Source organism: Dipodomys merriami, unplaced genomic scaffold (assembly GCF_024711535.1).
Source record: "Dipodomys merriami isolate MVZ:Mamm:240054 unplaced genomic scaffold, mDipMer1.0.p SCAF_411, whole genome shotgun sequence".
In the NCBI taxonomy this organism is placed as follows: domain Eukaryota; kingdom Metazoa; phylum Chordata; class Mammalia; order Rodentia; family Heteromyidae; genus Dipodomys; species Dipodomys merriami.
This window is the reverse complement of record NW_027205727.1, coordinates 543,712-565,177: the sequence shown is the minus strand read 5'-3', so window position 1 is coordinate 565,177 and position 21,466 is coordinate 543,712. Positions and strand designations below refer to the sequence as shown.

Below are 21,466 nucleotides of genomic sequence, written 5' to 3'. Positions count from 1 at the left end.
AACATTCATTTCTAAGTATTAAGTTCATCGTACTCGTATAAATAGAATTTACTTCCTACATTATTTTTGAATCGTTCATTGCTCACGGATGTAAGTCTCTATTTGTTATACAAATATTATAACCTTCATTCATTTCAATGATTGACTGTTGCAAGTCCTGAGGTAGAAGGTACAAGTATGATAAGGTATTCAGGGATAGATTATGGCTCTGACTTCCTCTGGAGCAAAAGTTGAACGAATGGAAAAAGATGGAGCTTATGCTTAACACTTGTAGAATTCCTTTGGCAGGGGATGTGGTGCACCACCCTTGGGTTCCACTATGCCCAGTGATTCCTGTTGTTGCTCTGATCCATCACCATGGAGGGCCTGTGGATTATGGAGAGCCTGCGGATTTCACATCTTGTCCACTGTTCTGGTGGTGGAAGTCTCCCAATATGCACTGCGGGACTGGGCTTAGAGGAGTGACAGGATCAGTGGTACCTTGCTGGCCCCCATGTTTGTCAGCCTGTTTGGAAAAGCTTACCCTGACATCTGCAACTGGCTGCTGCTGAGGCCTATTTGGACTAATGTCTCTCTCCAACCCATACCTCTGTTTCAGAGACTTGTCCTGTTTCATGGTTTTGTATCATTTATTGTGCGGGCTTGTGTTATGTATGCATACATGATGGTAGTTGGGCTGGGTATGGTTTTCAAGGGTGGGGTGGTTTTTGATGCCTCTTGCAGAGAACAGTTTTGTTCTCACTAACTGCATAAATACTCTGAGATTACTACGCAATCACCTTAACTTATGTTGCCTGTTCAGTTGATAGAACCATGATGGTATAATAAGTTTGGGTCTCTTTTGCTATTGATATTTAGAGGGCTGTTAACCATAGCTGCAGATTTTTGGGAATATTGGTTGCTACCACTATTGCTACCCTTAATGTTCTTTCTAGAGCTACTGATTCTGCTGTGAACCTTATCCAAACCATATATACAGCACAACATGTTAATACTTTAGCTTGATATGTTTCTGGTGCCCGTGGATGAAGGTGGTTGTAGATAAAAAGATTGTGATATGTTTCATGATTAGGAAACAGCAATGATGTATGTTGATAATCAGGTAGACCTGGTAAAGACCCAGTTAAAACTGATGTGTCATGCTACTGGTTAGTACATCTGTGTTATCCCTCTTAAATAAGATGGAAATATGACTTGGACCAATATCCAGTGACATATTGGAGGAATCTGTTCCTTTGATAATTTAAGCTTAGACATTATGCAGCTTCAGGGTCAGAAATCTGATATTGGTCACTCCACCCTATAGGTAGCACGCCCTGCAGAATTAGCTGCGTCAGTTCTCCATTACCTGCAGGGATTCAACCTGGGAAATAGCACTCCTTTTTACCATTTCTTAGGCATTTTCTTGTTTTGGTATTCCTTTTTCTTCCATTCTTCCAGATCTGCAGCTTTTTCCAGATTCAGGCTAATAGACACTTGCTCAATTTACAAAATAAAAAGGTGGACCTGTTGCAGACCCAGAGGTGCCAGGAGCTGGCAAGGTGTGAGCCAAAGTTCCACAACCACTGACTCCAACCTTCAGGACTATAAGTACTTGCCCTTTTCATAGGAGAGTGTGTTCCTTTTAGCTTCTGGGCCTGGAGGCCTTACCTGTAGGAGTTTGGTGGACAAAGGTTGAACTAGAATGAGGAAGGATGCATATGACCTGCAGTTGTGGGCCCATGGAGTCCTGGAACAATGTGACGCAAGCACTGGGCAGATAAGAAAGTGTCTATAGCTAAGGCTGTTCCTGGAATAAAAAGAGATTCATTATTGGCCTTCTCTCTGTCTTTTCCATTATCATCCTCTTGTTCTTCCGGATCACTGCTGGTGTTGTGGCTGGCTCACAGCAGTGGTAGAGTGCTTACCTAACATACCTGAAGCCCTGGGTTCAAGTCCTCAGTACCACATACACAGAAAAAGCAGAATGTGGAATTGTGGCTCAAGTAGTAGGGTGCTAGTCTTGAGCAAAAATTCAGGGACAGTGTCTAGGCACTGAGTTCAAGCCCCAGGGTTGGGACATAAAACAAAAGAAATGCAAGCTCTGGCTCATGCCTCATGTCTTTAATCCTAGCTGTTCAAAAGGCTGAAACCTAAGGATCGAGGTCCAAAGTCAGCCTGGGCAGCAATGTCTGTGACCACCAGAAAACCAGAAGTGGTGCTGTGGCTCACAATGTAGAGCACTTGACTTGAGCTGAAGAGCTGAGGAATGGCTCCCAAGCTCACAGTTTAAGTGGCATGACCAAAAAAAAGAAAAAAAGAAAAAAGAAAAGGATAAAAGAATAAAGAAATTCATCACAAATGTAGGCTTGAACAATGAAAATTACATTTCACAGGTAGTCTTGGAAGCACCTCAGTTTTTACCTGATTCTTATCTCCTTGTCTCAGGAATTTACTTTTACAGAACGAAATTATTTTCTCTGTATATTGTTAGAGGTGCTTTTTAAGTAGAAGTCTATACATCCAAATATGCCCTTTGATTCCCATTTTCATGAGGAATAGTTCAGGTCCACAAAAGAGACATGGAAAACCCATAATACTGGAGAATTAAAATCAGGCGTGAAACTTTCCAATCAATCCTTCCCAATTATGATGTATGTAAAGGATCACCAAAAATCACAATAAACTCCTAAGAGACAAGTGCAGGTTCTCTGATAAGAGAGAGGGAGACTGTTGCAGACCCTGGGGTGCCTGCCAGGAGCAGGCAAAATGTGAGCAAATGCCTCAGGGCCATTGACTCCTAACCTCAGGATTGCAAGTCCTTGCCCTTTCTTGGTTTGAGGAAGTGTGTGCTGTAGTGTTTGGCCTGGGGCTTTAACTGAAGGGAGGCTTTGTTGGAAAAGATGGATTGAAATAGAGTGAGGAAAGATATGTGCTGTTTGCACTTTTTGGCACAGTGGATCTAGACTAATATTATACAAGCATTTGAGAAATATAGAAAGTAGCTGGAAGTGGCGCTGTGGCTCAAGTGGTAGAGCGCTAGCCTTGAGCTGAAGAGCTGGGACTGCGCCCAGGCTCAGAGTTCAGGCCCCACGACTGGATCCCCCCTCCCAAAAAAAACAGAGAAATTAGAAAGTGTATGTTGCTGAGCTTTTGCTAGAATAAACAGAATTGTACCATCAGCCATTTCTCTGTCTCCTTCATTATCATCCCGTCGGCCCTCTGAGCTTTGCTTGTGCTCTGATGGGACTGAGGCAGGAGACAAAAGATTTATTCCACAGTTTAATGGATAAGGTCTGAGAAGACAAGTCTGAGGTCCCCAAGATATGTAGCCTAAAGCTATTGAGAGGAACTTTCAGGATCAGAGAAGAGGTAAGAATTCTAAAGAGTTTTTCACATGCAAAATGAAAAGACAAATGCATACTGGTTTGCAAGTCATCAAGTTTCACATCAACATAGACCTACCCTAAACTTCACCCTTCTATCTCACCTGCATTCAGCCTGACCCCCCAAACCATCTCTTTGAAGGGAAACGGAGGTGATGTGCCATGTTCTTAAGAATCCCTGTGAGGAAACTTTGCACCACTTACCTGAAGAAATTTTTAAAGGAAATGCAAATAGAGCACAGCACTGCTCACAGACAGTGCCCAAGCTCTGAGTTCAAGCCACAGGACTAACAGCAAAAAGAAAAAAAACATAAAACCCTTAAGTGAAATGCAAAATTCAGAAACAACCAAAAACTTTGATTTAATAGATAGAATTGGGGAGTTTCTGGAAAATTAATTGTTTGATTTTGCGAAATCCAAATCAACAAGGATTATGCTGCATATCTACCTAACAATATTTCTATCTTATGCCAGTGTATACATTAGAGCAATGAGAAATGAACCAGGTATAAGTTCAGTGTCTGTGAGTACCTTTGAAAGATGAAAGGGGAGGTATTAAACAATGTAAAACAAAACAGAAATATAATTTACATTCAGCAGAACGCAAGCATTGAACAAAAAGAAAGGTATAAGCAAGGCAGTCTCATAAACTCAATTTCATTATTAGAACTAAGAATCAAAAAGCCAATGTATCCAATTCTCCCCCTATATTTCCATTTTTTGGTTGGTCTTAAATATTCAAGAGGAAACATGGGGCTGGGAAGGTGGCTCAGTGGTAGAGCACTTACCTTGCATGCTCGAGGCCCTGGGTTCGATTCCTCAGCACCATATAAGAAAAAAGCCAGAAGTGGCACTGTGGCTCAAGTGGTAGAGTGCTAGCCTTGAGCTGAAGAGCTGAGGGACAGCGCCCAGGCCCAGAGTTCAGACCCCACGACCAGACACCACCAAAAAAAAATATTCAAGAGGAAACAGTGGTTATCAAGAAGAAACTCAGCTTAGTTCCCACAGCAAGGAGACAAAAGTCCCAATGTATCCAAGGACTCTTGTGATCAGGGGTGTAGCAGGGTGCGCTGAGCATTGTGGGAATTGTAGTCTCTATGGAGGACATTTTGTTTGAAAATACTGGGGTTTTTTGTTGTTGTTGGGCATAGGTGGAGCAGCAGTTCCTGTTGCGCATGCGTCTCCCCGCCCACCACAGGTGTTTTAAGTTGACCTGTTCCCTATTTTCTTTCCCTTTCCGTGCTGCTCAAAGTACCCTCAAGTACAGTTTGGCCTTCCATAGTGGGAACCAAGAGGCCAGCCCCCAGCTCTGTGCAGTGGATCTTTGGAGCTGTAACTTGAAGAAATCTCAGGCTTTGGAACTGATGTCAGGTAGGAAGTGTGCGATTGCTGTGGGAGTCTACTCTCCACGGTTTTGTTTTTCTTTTTCTGTTTCTGTTTTTTTGGTTGGTCGTGGGGCTTGAACTCTGGGCCTGCAAGCACCATTCCTGAGCTCCTCAGCTCAGAGGGAGAGCTTTACACTTGAGCCAAAGCGCCTACTTCCCCCTACATGCTTTTCTCCAGTCTGGGGTGATAATTTGCTAGAGGTTCAGGAGTTTGTGCTGCCATTAGTGTCTGGGCCTTCAGATGCAAGAACCTGGTTCCCAAATGTCTGAGAACAAGCTGGGTGATTGTCCAGATGAGGAGAGCCCAAGAGATTTCCTTTTGTACTCCAAGACCAAGGGATTCTTCTGTTAACCCATGTGACTTTATTTGCTTTGCCCAGGTATAAGAGGAGTACAGGAAGAATTCTAGTGAAATTGTGAGGTGTGTGCCTGCCTTGAGTCCTCTTATATTGCAGTTGTATTTGGGGCTTCTGTGTTGTTTCTCCTAGAGACATTTTAATCTGTTTGGCTTGAGTTTTTAGTCTCCTGGCTTGAGTTCACAGGTGTTTGTACATGACCCTGTTTCTAGAGACAGTTGTACATGGGATATTGGAGTAGTGAGTGCTGGTCCTGTATTTTTAGGAATAAAGCCTAGCAATTTTCAAAGAAGAGTACTTATGAATAGGAATCTCCATCCTAAATGGACAGACCTTTTCAATTCTGAGAAGCCCTGAAGAACAGAAGCAGAAAAGCAAAGGAATGGGAAGATGTTGCTAGCTTCCCTTGCCTTATGCAAAAATTGGTGCTACTTCCCTGAGCACCAGATTCACGTGGTACTCTTTCCTACACCACTCTCAATCACTTTGTGTTGTTGCAAGATTGAAACTAATTTATAGGACTCGTGATGAGCTGGCTTTGGGAATAAGCCAGAGCCTAGATTTCAAAGTGTACCTGAGGCTGTGGTTTGCGATGGTGGTGTAATTGTTATGACTGAAAGTATCTATTCATGTACTAGACCCTAATCCTCTTCTTGCTAATTTATTCAGACTGTTACCACTATGATTTTTAGTATGTAATCATGCATTCTTATCTTAAATGTCCCATGTATGGATTTGCTAATGCTAGCTCTGGTAGTTCAGGGACAATTGACCTTATAAGAAAAATCACAGCCGGGCGCTGGTGGCTCACGCCTGTAATCCTAGCTACTCAGGAGGCTGTGATCTGAGGATCGCGGTTCAAAGCCAGCCCGGACAGGAGAGACCATGAGAATCCTATCTCCAATAAACCACCAGAAAACCGGAAGTGGCGCTGTAGCTCAAGTGGTAGAGCGCTCGCCTTGAGCTGAAGAGCTGAGGGACAGCGCCCAGGCCCAGAGTTCAAGCCCCACAACCAACAACAACAACAAAAAAAGAACAATCACAGGAGAAAACTTGAGGTAATATGTCTTACTCAAGGTTGTATGCTTTGTAGATGTCACCTATATTCAGGTGTGTCTCTCCTATATTGAATATTTTATGTTGTATCTTTAGGATGGCCCAGGTTCTTCCCATGACTGTTTAAGAAAGTGAGCATTAGGGACTTTTAAAACCTGGGTTTACCTCATCTTTACTCATGTCCCTTTGTCCAAAGCATGTTAAATGGCAAATTGCAAGTCATTGCATAGGTGTGCAATGGGTACAGTGAAATGTGCCATTTGACAACCGTTATTTAAATATTATAACACAAGAAATATATTCTGTATATATTTTTCTCTATAACTTTGGGGGAAAACTACTGAGTTACATCATACACGCTTTCTCTGCTGTTTAAGTATGTAAATGAATGAGGTAGAACACAAAATCCAATGGATTTCTAGGATACCTTTGCATTAAAAAAAGCAGTTCCTACATCCTGAAGTATATTAAGCAATAACTACTTTTAGTGGAAATGTGATATATTTTTGCTTTCAATTATTCTATGGTTTTTGTGGGAACATTCATTTTTACGAATGTATTATGTATATAAAAATAGAAATTATTTGCTTTACTAATATCTATCTACCAGGAAATGGACTGGATTTATGTTTATTGGAGACTTTCATGCTCTGCTTGAAACATTAAAAATTCTTATCATAAGAAGGCTTTATGCTTTTCCAGCCCACATATCATATTTGCAAGAGAAAATTCTGGGGCAAATATCCCACACATTCTTTTCTGAAAACATCATTTGCCTTATATTCCAGCCATGCTTCCACAATCTTCTGTTCATTGTCAGCAGCAAGAAAGAATGAATGGATCTCTGGTGAGTTGTTTTTATATTTCTCATTTGTTTTGCATTCCATCATATGAACCTAGAGATGTCCAAGAATTAAAAACAATACAACCACACAGATTCAGCCTCAGGAACATATTCATAAATCAGACAAAGATGGCTTGTAGATTTAGCAGATAAATATTGCTTGTAGATTTAGCAGGTTAAATGCTTATATTCTTTCTAAGTTGAATGCAGCTTTGCTTCAGATGTCTAGGTTTTGTGTTGTTAGAAAATGTAGTCAATCTTGTTATGTGATGTAATGACACCAAGCAGGAACATTTCATGGAAGGTGAAGGATATATTGGAACCAGATCACATCTTCATGAGTAAAATTAAACTATCTCAATGAAATTTTCCTGGAATTGCTGAAATAGTGTGGTCACTCACTGCTGCATGTGTTCTTAAGGAATGATTAACCTATATGTACTTATATTACTCTCCATATACAGTTCTTGGACTACTTCATGGTCTTGGCCTTACTTGAAGCTTAGGCTATATTTGATGCTGAACTTTATGGTCTTTCTACAAATTTCTGTTTGTTTTCTAAAGTACACTCAGAAGATTTTTTTTTGCTCTATTTTCTCTCTTTAATTCTTGATTTCCTACTATTTCTTGATTTTCTACCCAATAGTATTGGTTATTTTTCTCTTTCTCTTTGTATCTATCTTTCTATAATTTTTTTCTTACTTTTCCCATTCCCTCTTTCTGCCATGTGTCTCTCAGTTGTTTCTTTTCTTCAAATGATCTATCTGGGAACTAGTTATTCTTTGTGATCAGTTTTACTTTGCTGAAGTCGTTCTTATGATTGACGTTTTTCTTTCCCATTACATAGGAAAAATTGTTTCCTATAGAATTCTCAGGATTCCAGAAATAAAGATGATTAGAGAAACACAAAAACATAAACAGATAGGGTAAAGCAGGGGTCCAGAGGCTCTCTGACACTTGGTCCCTGGGTGCCAGCAAGCAAGCACAGTTGTTTAAGTTCACACAGGGAAGGTTACCATTGATAACATGCAATAATGAAGTATCTATATTATTATTACAATCAGAGCCACAACTTTTTGTGAGAGATACATGTTTCCTTATTCACCTGAGACAAAAGAGTGCTGCCCAGAAAAAATGCAGACATGAAGTTCACCTTACCTAGCCTTCAAGGTGAACAGCAGCTCAGTTTCAGATGCTATCTTTCCAACAGTAAGGAAAAGGCTGCAGTCTCTTAATCATCTCCAGAATTCTCTTTTAACACTTCTGCAGCCAGCTCTCAATGCTCTCAGTGCTGTCAGGCTGGAATTCCAACCTCTCAAACCTTTACCCCTTCAGCTCAACTTCAGAGTTCCCTACAGAAAAGTTCTTCCTTCCCCCAAATGTTACAATATAAGAAAATTTGATTTCTCCTGATTCTGTTATCTTTGGTCTAAGTTCACTTGATGTGGTATTCAGTTTTGTTTTTCCATCCCACTACTTTTGAGTATTTTCATTCACTGCCAGTATAAGATAGGAACTGGTTTTGATTAAAAAAAAAAAAAAATAATAATAATAATACAGTGACTAAGTTTTCTCTATTAGAAATATCACTTGTTGTAAAATGTCACAGATGTTTGCTCAGTAATTGATTTTGATCTCTGAGGAATTTTGCTATTAACTAACACAAGTAGAAGTATATCCTTAGGGATCTACTGGAGAAATGACTGAGGAATAGGTGCCACATTTGATCATTTGGTTATATTTATCATTTTTGTCATCTTGAGTGTTCCTTGAGCCTTTATACATTTGCCTCCACCTTCCATGAAGGCCTATTAAAATGAAAATCTTCTCAAGGAACATTTTATTCCCCTCCCACCTATATTGTATATAGTAGAGTGTAGGCAAAGTTTACAAAACTTCATGGTAGCAGGTCTTTTTTACGTAGGAAGTTAATATCAGGTATCTATGACCACATTTCAATATTTTGTATTTAAATCCAACATGATTCGCCTATGATATTTTTATGTAGGAACTAAAAACTATTAAGGGCCAAAAAAATCATTAGCTACTTTCTGGAGTACTGTTACTGTTTTTAACATTCCTGTGGACACTGTACTTTTCATAGATCTACTAATGTGCTATGTATTCCATGTGATGTCCTGAATGTGTTATGCTTGCTGATGAGAGAGCTTGTTAACTGAAGATGTAAATAGGGTTTAGGTTATGCAGAATATGTAAATGCAGGAAAAAATATTTGTTTAATTTATTTTTACCCTCATATGTCCTAAAAGTTTATAAAAATATGGTAATATAATCTTTCAGACACCCCCTTAAAATTAATGTTGTCATGCCAGATTATTATCTCCTTAGAATTTTTATCTTGTCTCTATTGCTAGCAGCAGAAATGTGTTTGCATGATTACAGAAACTAAATTTTTCACAGTCTTGGGGCTTAAATTCTTGGCCTGGCTTCTGTCCCTCAGCTCTTCAGGTCGAGGTGAGTGTTCAACCCCTTAAGTCAAGGTGCTACTTTCAGTTTTCTGGTGGTTTATTGGAGATAAGAGTCTCATGGACTTTCCTGCCTGGCTTGGCTTTGAACCACAAACCTCAGACCTCAGCCTCCTGAGTAGCTAGGACTACAGGCATAAGCCACAAGCCCACTGCAAATCTTTGTATTTTAATGACCGGGTTTATATATTGTCAAATATTTTTAATTTGCTATTTAATCCTCCCAGTGAATAGATAACACAGCAAGCTACAAACATTTTATGTAACACAAAAGCATACATGCAGCATAATGAAATTGCAGTTTGGAATTCTCATGACACAGGTCTAATTTCTTGAAGGAAATGTACCATTACAGAAGCTGATATCATTTAACGATGTGGCTGTGAACTTCACCTGGAAGGAGTGGCAGGAGCTGGATCCTGGTCAGAGGGCCCTTCATAGAGATGTACTGCTGGAGACCTATAGCAACCTAATGTCCTTGGGTGAGCAAAGGTCATTTTTACTTGGAAGATCAAGTGGTTTTATTTTCCTAGACATTAGACTACATATGTTATTTAGGTATAAGTTTCCAGTCCAAGGGAAATGTCATTTATTTCTAAGGGAAACTTCAATTTTATTATATGTAACTCAAGAGCTAATTTTATTCTCATTCTTTAAGAAGGAAAATCAGTAGTTAGACAAAATTTCTAAACTATGTTCCACTAATAGGAGACTGACTTCCCAAACTTGAAGTGATTATTATATGTTGATCTACAGTCTACAGTAGAACATACATTACTACTGCAAGTATGATCTGGAAATCAGTAGTTGAAAGTGTGTATTTGTAAGCCAAACCTGACATAGGGTGCAGTGCTTCAAGCTTGGAATCCTAGATACTCTGGAACCTAAAATCTGAAGATTTTGGTTTGAAACCAGCAATTGCAGAAAAATGAACATGAGACTCTAATCTCCAATTAACCATTCAAAAACTAGAAATGTAGCCAAGACTCAAACTAGTAGAATGCTAGCTTTGAGCAAAAGAGCTGAGTTCAAGCCACCCAATTGGCAAAATATACCCAAAGCTGGGGGAAAGTCCACCATGGAGTTGTGAATAATTGAGAAAGAAGATTTAGGAGCAACCTCGTGAATAGGATGCCTGAGATCTTACAGCAATGATGACCCAGCAAGAGAAATAGTTCTCCACTATTTCTTAATCACAGGGCCCTGTGTTCCTAAACCTAAATTGATTGTCAAGCTGGAGCAAGGTGCAGAACCATGGACAAGAGAAGCCTCAGACATGAATTTCACAGGTGAGATAAATCATCTTGAATGGTGGTGTTGGGTTCACAGCCCAGTTGGTATGTTTATCTTCAGCTGTATCGAGCAATAGCATTTCTAGTGCCCCTGAGTCATGTCTGGCAGCGACCTAGGTGATCCTTTGTCTCAAGGAATTGTCAATCCAGAATTAATGTGGAGACAAAGTGAATTTGGTGTGCTAGTATAGTTAATGTTAACAATTCTCTTTGTCTTTAGTCATTTTTAAAGAGAAAAAGACAATGAGAAATGTAGGAAAGGAGGTCTCATTTTCTTTTAAACTAGTACTATGCAGGTAGGAGGAAAATAGGAGTATGCTATCTTCTGATGAGGACTATTTCTTGTCAGTGGTGCTGGGCACAGAGTGAGATTCAGAATCCAAGCATTAAGAGTATGTAGATGTATAAATTGAATAAATATTTCCTTGAGAGAAAGGGAAAAATCTGAAATACAGAAAAACATTGATTTCCATTTTAAAATGTTAGTACTACTTTCTTAATTACCACATTGTGGAGAAAACTACATATTCTGCATAAAACAATGCTTTGATATTTAAAAATCTCACACCAGAATGGGAGAAAATATCTTTACATTAAGGAATTTATGGTTCTCATTTATGTTTTTGTCTATTTTTCTGTAATTCATTTTAGATGTCCAAGAAATAGAGGAAAATTACAGTGAATATCTCTCTGAAGTAGCAGTCATGAATAGTAACACAGGGGAGGAACAAGTGAGATTTATAAAAACTTTTAATTTGAGCTCAAAACAGAAGTCAGAACTGATTAAGAATAATGGGAAGTCCTTAGGGATAAGAACAAAAAAGATCACTGGGTGTCAGAACATGGGTGTCTACAGTGAACCTGGTAAGATGTATGCTGCATATAGTCCTGGTGTGACTCCTGTTGTTGAAGAATGTAGACAATGTGAAAACTCTTTTACCCATACCCAGAGGACACACCTTACTGTCCCTCAGAGAACATACACAGGAGAGATACCTTATGAATATAACATGTGTGGAAAATCTTTCACCAAGAAAGCAAAGCTTACTGTCCACCAGAATAAACAAACAGGAAAGAAACCATAAGAATGTAACGTGTGTGGAAAGTCTTTCCCTAAGAAGGTACAACTTACTGTCCACCAGAGAACACACACAGAAAAGAAGCCTTATGAATGTAACGTGTGTAGAAAGTCTTTCACACAGAAGTCAAACCTTACTGTCCACCAGGGAATACATACAGGAGAGAAACCTTATAAATGTAGCATGTGTGGAAAATCTTTCACCTGGAAGTCATCCCTTACTGTCCACCAGAGAATACACACAGGAAACAAACCATATGAATGTAACGTGTGTGGAAAGTCATTCACCAGGATGGAACGCCTTACTCCCCACCAGAGAACACACACAGCAGAGAGACCTTATGAATGTAATTTGTGTGTAAAGTCTTTCACTCATAAGTCAAACCTTACTGTCCACCGGAGAAGACACACAAGAGAGAAACCTTATGAATGTAACATGTGTGCAATATCTTTTGCCTGGAAGTCAAACCTTATTGTCCACCAGAAAGCACATACAGGAAAGAAACCTTATGAATGTAATGTGTGTGGAAAGTCTTTCACCCAGAAATCAAACCTTACTGTCCACCAGAGAACACACACAAGAGAGAAACCTTATGAATGTAACGTGTGGAAAGTATTTCAGACAGAAGTCAAACCTTACAGTCCACCAGAGAAACCTTATGAATGTAACACATGTGGAAAGTCTTTCACTTGGAAGTCAATCCTTACTAAACACCAGAGAACACACACAGGAGATAAACCTTATGAATGTAACACCTGTGGAAAGTCTTTCACCTCAAAGGCTAACCTTGCTGGCCACCAGAGAACACACACAAGAGAAAAATCTTATGAATATAACATGTGTGGAAAATATTTCACCTGGAATTCAAACTTCACTGTCCATCAGACAACACACAGGAAAGAAACCTTACAAATGTAACAGGTGTGAAATGTCTTTCACCTGGAAATAAAACCTTACAGTCTACCAGAGAACACACACAAGAGTGAAACATTATGAATGTAACATGTGTGGAAATTCTGTCACCCAGATGTCAAACTTACTATCCACTAGAAAACACGCACAGGAGAGAAACTTTATGAATTTAACTTGTGTGGAAACTCTTTCACACAGAAGTCAAAGCTTAATGGCCACCAGCAACACACACGGGAGAGAAACCTTATGAATGTAATATGTGTGGAAAGTCTTTCACCCAGAAGCTTCACCTTACTCTCCACCAGAAAACACACAGGTGAGAAAATTTATGAATGTAACATGTGGAAATTCTTTCATTAACAAGCCAAAGCTTACTCTCCACCAGAGAATACACATAGGAGAGAAACCTTATGAATGTAACAAATGTGGAAAGACATGGAGCTCACAGCTGAACACACATAAGTTGATTCACATAAATGTAATAACTTAGGAAAGTCCAAATGGGGAAAGTCTTTCATCTGGAAGAAAATTGAGATTGCAATACAGAATCCACACAAGATAGAAACCTTAAGATATAAGGATGTGGAGTCCTTCAACTGGAAGACACAGCATCAGAGAACAGACACAGACAAGAAAATACTAATGTAACAAATGTGGAAAGTCCTTCTTTACCAAATATTCATGGATCCAAGTTCATAGGACACACAGGGGAGAAATCTTTAAAATATTACAAATGTGGAAAGATTTTGATCTGAAAGATCAAAAAGACTACAAAGAATTTAGCTTCAATTAACCAGCAAAAAGCTGAGTGGGAGGCATGGCTCGGAGTAGAGAGACAGCTATGAAAGAGGAAACTGAAGAAGCACAAACCTGAGTTCTAGCTCAGGTACTGGCAAAAAAAAGAGACAGGCATTAGCCAATTATGTAAAAATCCGATCTCTGGCCCCCCCCACTGGCTGCTCTGAAGCCATCTTTGCATTGTTCACAGATCCAGCTCACTGCAGCTTCCTCTACCATGCCTGCTCAGCCACCAAAGACTCTGGTAGCTTTCTCGCCTGACTCTCCAAACTCCTGCTTTCTTTTTTCCCTTACTGCATTGGATCACAGGTGTACTCCTCCTCCCCCCCCCACCTCCACACCCATGTCAGACTCTCTGTGGACACCAGCTCCGAGAGACCCACCAAGGACTTGAAGGAGAAGAAGGAAGTTGTAGAGGAGGCAGAGAATGGAAGAGACACCCCGGCCAACAGGAATGCTAATGAGGAAAATGGAGAGCAGGAGACTGATAATGAGGTGGAAGAAGAAGAAGGAGAAGGAGAAGGAGAAGAAGAAGAAGAAGAAGAAGAAGAAGAAGAAGAAGAAGAAGAAGAAGAAGAAGAAGAAGAAGAAGAAGAAGAAGAAGAAGAAGAAGAAGAAAAAGAAAGAAAGAAAGAAAGGAAGAAAGGAAGAAGAGGAAGAAGAAGAGGAGGAGGAGAGGGAAGAAGACAAGACTGATGAGGATGGCTAGACAGCAAAAACTAAAACATTATAAAAAGGCCACGTGACCTATTCACCCTCTACTTCCTCTCTCAGAATCTAAATGTGGAAGTAGGGAAGCCTGCCACCACCCCACCAAATCCACAACTGGAATTTGCAACAGGGAGGGGAAATACCAAAACTTCCAAGGCCCTTCTTTTTTTCTTAAAAGTACTTTAAAAAGGAAATTTTGTTTCTATTTTTAGTTACATTTTATAGTTTTGTACATATTGTTAGGGGTCATCCATTTTTAATGATCTTCGATGACCCTCAGAGCATTCTGTCCTTCTGACTACTTGTGGTGTAATCATGTTCATTATAATCTCAAAGGAGAAAAAATAACTTGTACAAAAAAAAGCAAAAACAATAAAATCTTATTCCGAGCATTCCAGTAACATTTTCTGTATTTGCACTTAGCTGTACTATAAGTACAGTAGTTGGTTTGTATGAGATGGTTAAAAAGGCCAAAGATAAAAAGGTTTCTTTTTTTTTTCCTTTTTTTGTCTATGAAGTTGCTGTTCATTTATTTTTTTGGCCTGTTTGATGTATGTGTGAAACAATGTTGTACAACAATCAACCCGGAATTTTATTTTGCTGAGTTGTAACAAAAAAAATAAAAGGAAAATCAGATATCTGGAGAATAAGGAACATATAGGTTTTAATATCATAGAAATTCTTCAGCACATGTGTATTAAGTAACAGTATGGCCTTTAATTATTTGAATAATTTTATGAAAGATTCTATTTTTTTGTCAGTCTGGGGCTTGAACTCTGGGGCCTGGGCACTGTCCCTCAGCTCTTCAGCCCAAGGCTAGCGCTCTACCACTTGAGCCACAGTGCCACTTCCAGCTTTTTCTATTTATGTGGTACTGAGGAATCAAACCCAAGAGTTTCACGCATGCTAAGCAAGCAATTTTCCACTAAGCCACATTCTCAACAGATCACAGATTTTACTAAGTATAATTAAAACAACAGTATAATAGACTGCAGCATGGGAAAACATTTCTCAACAAAAACAGACTAATGACTAACATAAAGAGAGCTCAAATATCTAAACTCCCAAAGAACCAATAATCCATTTAATAAATACATAAATGAATTGACAGGACAAGAGTGAACTTGCCGGGCGCCAGTGGCTCACACCTGTAATCCTATCTACTCAGGAGACTGAGATCTGAGGACACGGTTCTAAGCCAGCCAGGGCAGAAAAGTCTATGAGACTCTTACCTCCAATAAACCACTAGAAAACCAGAAGTGGTACTGTAGCTCAAGCGGTAGAGCGCTCGCCTTGAGCTGAAGAGCTCAGGGACAGCACCCAGACCCATAGTTTAAGACCCATGACTGACAAAAAAAAAAAGTGAACTTAGCTCCCAAAGATGTACAACTGAGAACTGGGCACCAGTGGCTCATGCCGTAATCCTAGATACTCAGGAGTCTGAGAATTGTGGTTCAAAGCCAGCCCAGGCAGGAAAGTCCATGGGACACTTATCTCCAATTAACCAATAGAAAACCAGAAGTGGCACTATGGCTCAAGTTGTAAAGCACACGCCTTGAGCTATAGAGCTCAGGGATAGTGCTCAGGCCCAGAGTTCAAGCCCCATGACTGACCAAAAATGAAAAAAAAAGTACAACTGAGAACATCTGTAGATGAAGCAATGCTTAGCATCCTTGGCCATAAAGAAAATGCAAATTGAAATGACATTTAAATTTCATCTCATTCCAATCAGAGTGGACATCAAGTACACTATAGATAACTGCTAGTGAGGATGTTTGAGTTTAAATTAGTGTAATAACTAGGGGAAAATGGTATAGATATTTCTCAAAAAGCTAAAAAATAGAAGTACCACAGGATCCAACAATACTACCCATGGGCATACATCTGAAGGAATTCATTTCAGGATAGAATAGAGCCATGTTCACACCCATCTTTATTGCAGCACTGTTCCCAATAGCCAAGCTGTGGAAGCAGTCTAGAAGCACTAGAGTGAATGAATAGACAAAGAAAATGTGGCTTAGACATGAAAGAAAGTGGAAATGACTCAGAACTCTAAAATATTTCACAAAATTCCAAACCATCAGTGGTGTGTTTGTTCTACGACTGGAATTCAGGAATCTGTCCCACATCTTGAGGAGTTACACACTTAGGTTACACACTCAGGTTATCTCTGCTTGTGTCCGTTTAATCTAAGAACTACAACTCATCTTCCATCTCTGTATTAGGGCATTATGATACTTCTCATCCTGGTAGGCAGAAGGACTAAATGACAAAAAAGAGAGGGTGGCTGAAAAGTAGATTTGCAAAATTTTCACCAGAAAGTGGGTATTTGAAAGGGGTGAAGTGGGATTAAGGGGAAAGTGGTAGACAAATGAAGAGAAGAAGAGGAAAATGCAGCCAGGGATCCAATGTAACTATATAAACTTGTTATTTGATCAAAATCTAGCTCTCATATAATATGGAATGGAAGCTGGGTGTTGGTGGCTTATGCCTGTAATCCTAGCTACTCAGGAAGCTGAGATCTGAGGATTGCAGTTCAAAACTAGCCGGGGCAGTAAAGTCTTTGGGACATTTTTTTGTCTTTCCTGGGTTTGAACTCTGGACTTGGGACCTCTCCCTCAGCTCTTCAGCTTAAGGCTAGCACTCTACCACTTGAGCCACAATGCCACTTCAGTTTTCTGAGTGGTTTATTGGAGATAAGAGTCTCATGGTCTTTCCTGCCAGAACTGGATTTGAACTGCAATCCTCAGATCTCAGCCTCCTGAGTAGATAAGATTACAGGTGTGAGCCACATATGCCTAGCTTCCTTGAGACTCTTATTCCAAGTAAGCACCAGAAAACCAGAAGTGGCACTGTGGCTCAAGTGGTAGAGTGCTTGCCTTGAGGTGAAGAGTTCAGCTACAGCACCCAGGCCCAGAGTTCAAGCCCCACAACCAAAAAAAATATGGAATGGAGTCCTAAAAATATACATATACATTCCTGTGTGTGTGTGTGTATGTATGTATGTATGTATAATCACATCCTTAACCCAAAATTATAATATCCAATCTATCTCAGGATGCCAAGGTGGAGTAATAGAAGGAACAGGAATGACAGATACTGAATAACACTGATATACAGGATTCTAAAGTAGAAGACTGCATACAGGAACTCACTGAAATTAGTTGAATGATAGAAGTGAGGAAGGAGGGTGTGAACAAGTGAAGAGATGACCCCAGAATGAGTTAATCTGATTAAAGTAAATACATATATTTTGAAAGTGCTAAATGAAACTAATTTGCACACCTAAAATAAATAAAAAAAATAATAGCACAGTTCAAAAAGAAATGTACACTGCATGACTATGTAACTATGACTACTCTGAACATCACATTTACAATAAAAAAAATTAGAAAGCAAAACAAAGCTGGGCAGTGTGGCTCACGCCTGTAATCATAACTGCTCAGGAGGCTGAGACCTGAAGATCCCACTTCAAAGCCAGCCTGGGCAGGAAAGTCCATGAAACACAGCAAAGAAAGGTGACTGTGATGGCCTTCTTGGCCCGTGTGAGGCAAAAAGGCTGCAAGATTAGTTCAAATGGGCTAGAGGAATCTTTTGAGGTTGTGGAGGATCTCTGCCCATGGTTCCCCAAAGAGGGAACAGTGGATTTGGCTATATGGCAAAAGGTAGATCACGAATTTTAAAAATCATATAAAAATCAGAGGATAACATGGCTATCTCTCCTCAGACATTTTCTGTTTGCAATATAATTCGAGAGAGTCTTGGTCCCAATCACCAGATTGAAATTATTTCTATAAAATCCTTGTCTGAGGGGAAGAATAAAGAGTCCCTCCTTTGTACATCAGATGTGGAGAGAGAGGATTGTCAGCCCTACTGTGGGAGTGTTAGAAACATTAGAAATCTGTGTCAGAATTTTGACACTCTGTAAAGAAGACAAAGAGCTGGGTGCCAGTGGCTCACACCTATAATCCTAGCTACTCAGGAGGCTGAGATCTGAGGATCATGGTTCAAAGCCAGCCTGGGCAGGAAAATCTGTGAGACTCTTATCTCCAATAAACTACTAGAAAACCAGAAGTGGTGCTTTGGCTCCAGTGGTAGAGTGCTCACCTTGAGCTGAAGAGCACAGAGATAGTGCCCAAACCCAGAGTTCAAGACCCACAACCTACAAAAAAAGACAAAAACCCTCCAAGGCCACAGCCACTCCTATGCCTATCCCTGGGAGAGCTACTTTCCCTATGATATAAGGGAAGGCAATTACCACCTGATCTTAATTCAGACTCCTATGTCTGCAGTACAATCATCTATTCTGACTGCTTAAGATGTGGTGGGAGGATACTGGGGATTTCCAACATTTTCCTGTTTTACAAGATGGAGACAAACAACAGAGGCTGTATTGGGGGGAGAACTCCAGTTGCCATTCCTACAGGGGTCTGGGAACTTTGCTACCTGGGACAGGTGTTGAGCAAGTCTAGCTGGACTATAAAAGGACTGATTGTTTACCCTGGAGTATTGATAATGATTATATCAGAGAGATTAAAATTATGGATGGCTTAAAAAAAGGAACCTTGCTTGTTCCTGCTCATACTCCCATTGCTCAATTGATTTGCTTTCTTTAGTTTCTCCTTCTGATAAGTCTCTTCAACCTAACAGGGAAGATAGAGGCTTTGGCTCCACAGATAAGGCCTTTCACTTCAAAAATTGGACAAGAGCAACTTAAGTTAGAACTCTACATAGGAAGGAAGCTTTTTACAGGCCTAATTGGCACTGGAGCTAATGTTTCTATTATACCTGGCCTACAATGGCCTCCCTCCTGACCAAAAGAAGATACCCTCACCCTGCTGCAGGGTACAGGCATGTCCAAAGTTACTCAAAAAGGTTCTGCCATGCTGTGATGGCTGACCAAGGAAGGTCATCTGGGTGTCTTTCAACCCTTTGTTTTGCCTGATCTTCCAGTAAATCTGTGGGGCAAGAACGAGTTGTCTCTGATGGGTGCTTCCATCAACAGTCCCAGTCCAGTTGTTACTCAACAAATACTTAATCAAGGGTATGATAAAATGTTCCACAAGGGAAAGGAAGGTTCGAACCTCACCAGCCTGTTGCAAATTCAGACAGACAGGGCTTAGGTTTTCCACAGGGCCATACTGATAATGGCAGCTCTACATACAAAACCTATACGTTGAAAGACCTCAACACCTCTATGGGTCATTGAGTGGCCCTTGCCTTAAAAAACTAAAAAACTTAAAGCTGCCAAGGGTCTAGTTCATAAACAGTTGTCACAAGGCCCCATTAAACCTTCCACTAGTTCCTGAAACATCCCTGTCTTTATTATTTTTTAAAAAACCAAGGAAATGGAGACTTCTTCAGGACTTGTGAGAGAATAATAAAGCTGTTTTCTATAGGTGCCTTGCAACCTGGCTTGCCCTCACCAACAGCTATTCCATTATCTTTTTCTCTATGGTATTGGAGTGAAAGGATTGTTGTTGTTATTTTTTTAACCATACTTCTTTATACAGGGAATGGGAAAATATTTGCTTTTTCTGTTCTCAGCATCAATATGATTAAGCCCTATGACAAATATAAATGGACAGTGCTGCCTCAGAAAATGGCCAACAGCCCCATGGAATGCCAACCCTTTGTGGACAAAGCCATACAGCCCATGTAAAAAGTACCCCTCTGCCTATATAATCCATTACATGTATGATATCCTGATTGGAGTGTCAAATAAAAAACAAGTTGATCTAATTTTTTAATATATTCAACAGTCTTTATGGCTGTATGACCTGATTATGCCCCCTGAAAAGTTCAGAGACAACATCCTCTTTCATATCTACATTATCACATCTTCCACAGCAAAGTTACTCTCCAAAAACTAAAAATAAGGACTGAGCAATTACAAACACTGAGTGATTTTTTTTTTTTTTTTTTTTGTCGGTCGTGGGGCTTGAACTCTGGGCCTGGGTGCTGTCCCTCAGCTCTTCAGCTCAAGGTGAATGCTCTACCACTTGAGCTACAGCGCCACTTCCGATTTTCTGGTGGTTTATTAGAGATAAGAGTCTCATGGTCTCTCCTGCCCAGGCTGGCTTTGAACCGTGATCCTCAGATCTCAGCCTCCTGAGTAGCCAGGATTACAGGCGTGAGCCACCAGCACCTGGCTACTAAGTGATTTTCAAAAGTTATTGGGAGACATCAATTGGATTCTCCCCTCATTACGAATTAATTCAAAGCAGTTACAATCTCTTTTTCAGATTTTACAGGATGACTCTAACTCAGCCTCCCCAATGCCTAAAGTTGTGAAAGCCCTAAAAGTTGTTAAATGGGGGTTGGGAATGTGGCTCAGTGGTAGAGTGCTTGCCTTGCATTCATGAGGCCCTGGGTTTGATTCCTCAGCACCACATAAGCAAAAAAAAAGCTGGAAGTGTCGCTGTGGCTCAAGCACTAGCTTTGAGCTGAAGAGCTCAGGGACAGCACCCAGAAAGAGTTCAAATACCACACCCAACTTTTTTAAAAAGTTGTTAAATGTACAAATTGGTGAGGCCCACTTGTCCACATAGATCCAAACAATTGTTTTATATATTTTAAATCCTAGTAAATTCCCTATTGCTGTCCTTTGGCAGGATACTCCCATTAAATGGATATTTTTGGCCTTGCATTCCAAAAATTTTATTAACCCTTTAATTGCTTCAATTTCCTTACTTATTTCTAAGGGACATAGGCATTTTATTCAATTGACTGGGCATGAGCCTAATGCCTTGGGCCTGCACATAACTAGAATGGAGTTTAATAGCCTATTACAGACCTCCTTAAAATGACAAATGGCTATGGCCAATTTTTCTGGGCAAGTACTTTTTCACTTGCCTACATCACCATTACATTTTGGGGAGATCATTTTATTACTGCCTGCTCCTTTATTTATTCTTTCTTTTTGTCTGTCATGGGGCCAAACTTGGGCCTGAGCACTGTTCCTCAGCTCTTCAGCTCCAGGTTAGTGCTCTACCACTTAAGCCACAGTGCCACTTCCAACTTTTTCTGCTTATGTGGTGCTGAAGAATTGAACCAGAGCCTCATGCATGCAAGTCAAGCACTCTACCACTGAGCCATTTCCCCAGCCCTTCCTTTATTTATTCTAAGCCCATTGCTAATGTCCCCAATATGTTTATTGGTGGGTCTAAAAATAAAAAGGTG

General features: G+C 40.1%; 1 protein-coding gene across 1 annotated transcript; it reads left to right on the top strand.

The window, feature by feature from the left end:
• The first annotated feature begins 1,084 nt into the window (after positions 1–1,084).
• On the top strand, positions 1,085–14,282 carry LOC138807124 (zinc finger protein 558-like). The gene is made up of 11 exons (XM_069992688.1): positions 1,085–1,111; positions 1,441–1,541; positions 4,618–4,736; positions 9,831–9,974; positions 10,692–10,781; positions 11,436–11,515; positions 11,927–12,466; positions 12,515–12,643; positions 13,140–13,253; positions 13,883–14,181; positions 14,213–14,282. Exons 1-11 carry the CDS (start codon positions 1,085–1,087, stop codon positions 14,280–14,282), a joined length of 1,713 nt encoding a protein of 570 aa, XP_069848789.1.
• Positions 14,283–21,466: the final 7,184 nt, after the last annotated feature.

Bases quoted from the DNA above. Each gene is read 5' to 3' on its own strand.
- LOC138807124 (XM_069992688.1), top strand. From the start codon at position 1,085: ATGTATGTTGATAATCAGGTAGACCTG. The intron at 11,516-11,926 runs GTGAGATTTATA...ACTGTCCACCAG, and splicing joins GTAACACAGGGGAGGAACAA to AGAACACACACAGAAAAGAA. The intron at 12,644-13,139 runs GCTAACCTTGCT...TTCATTAACAAG, and splicing joins GAAAGTCTTTCACCTCAAAG to CCAAAGCTTACTCTCCACCA.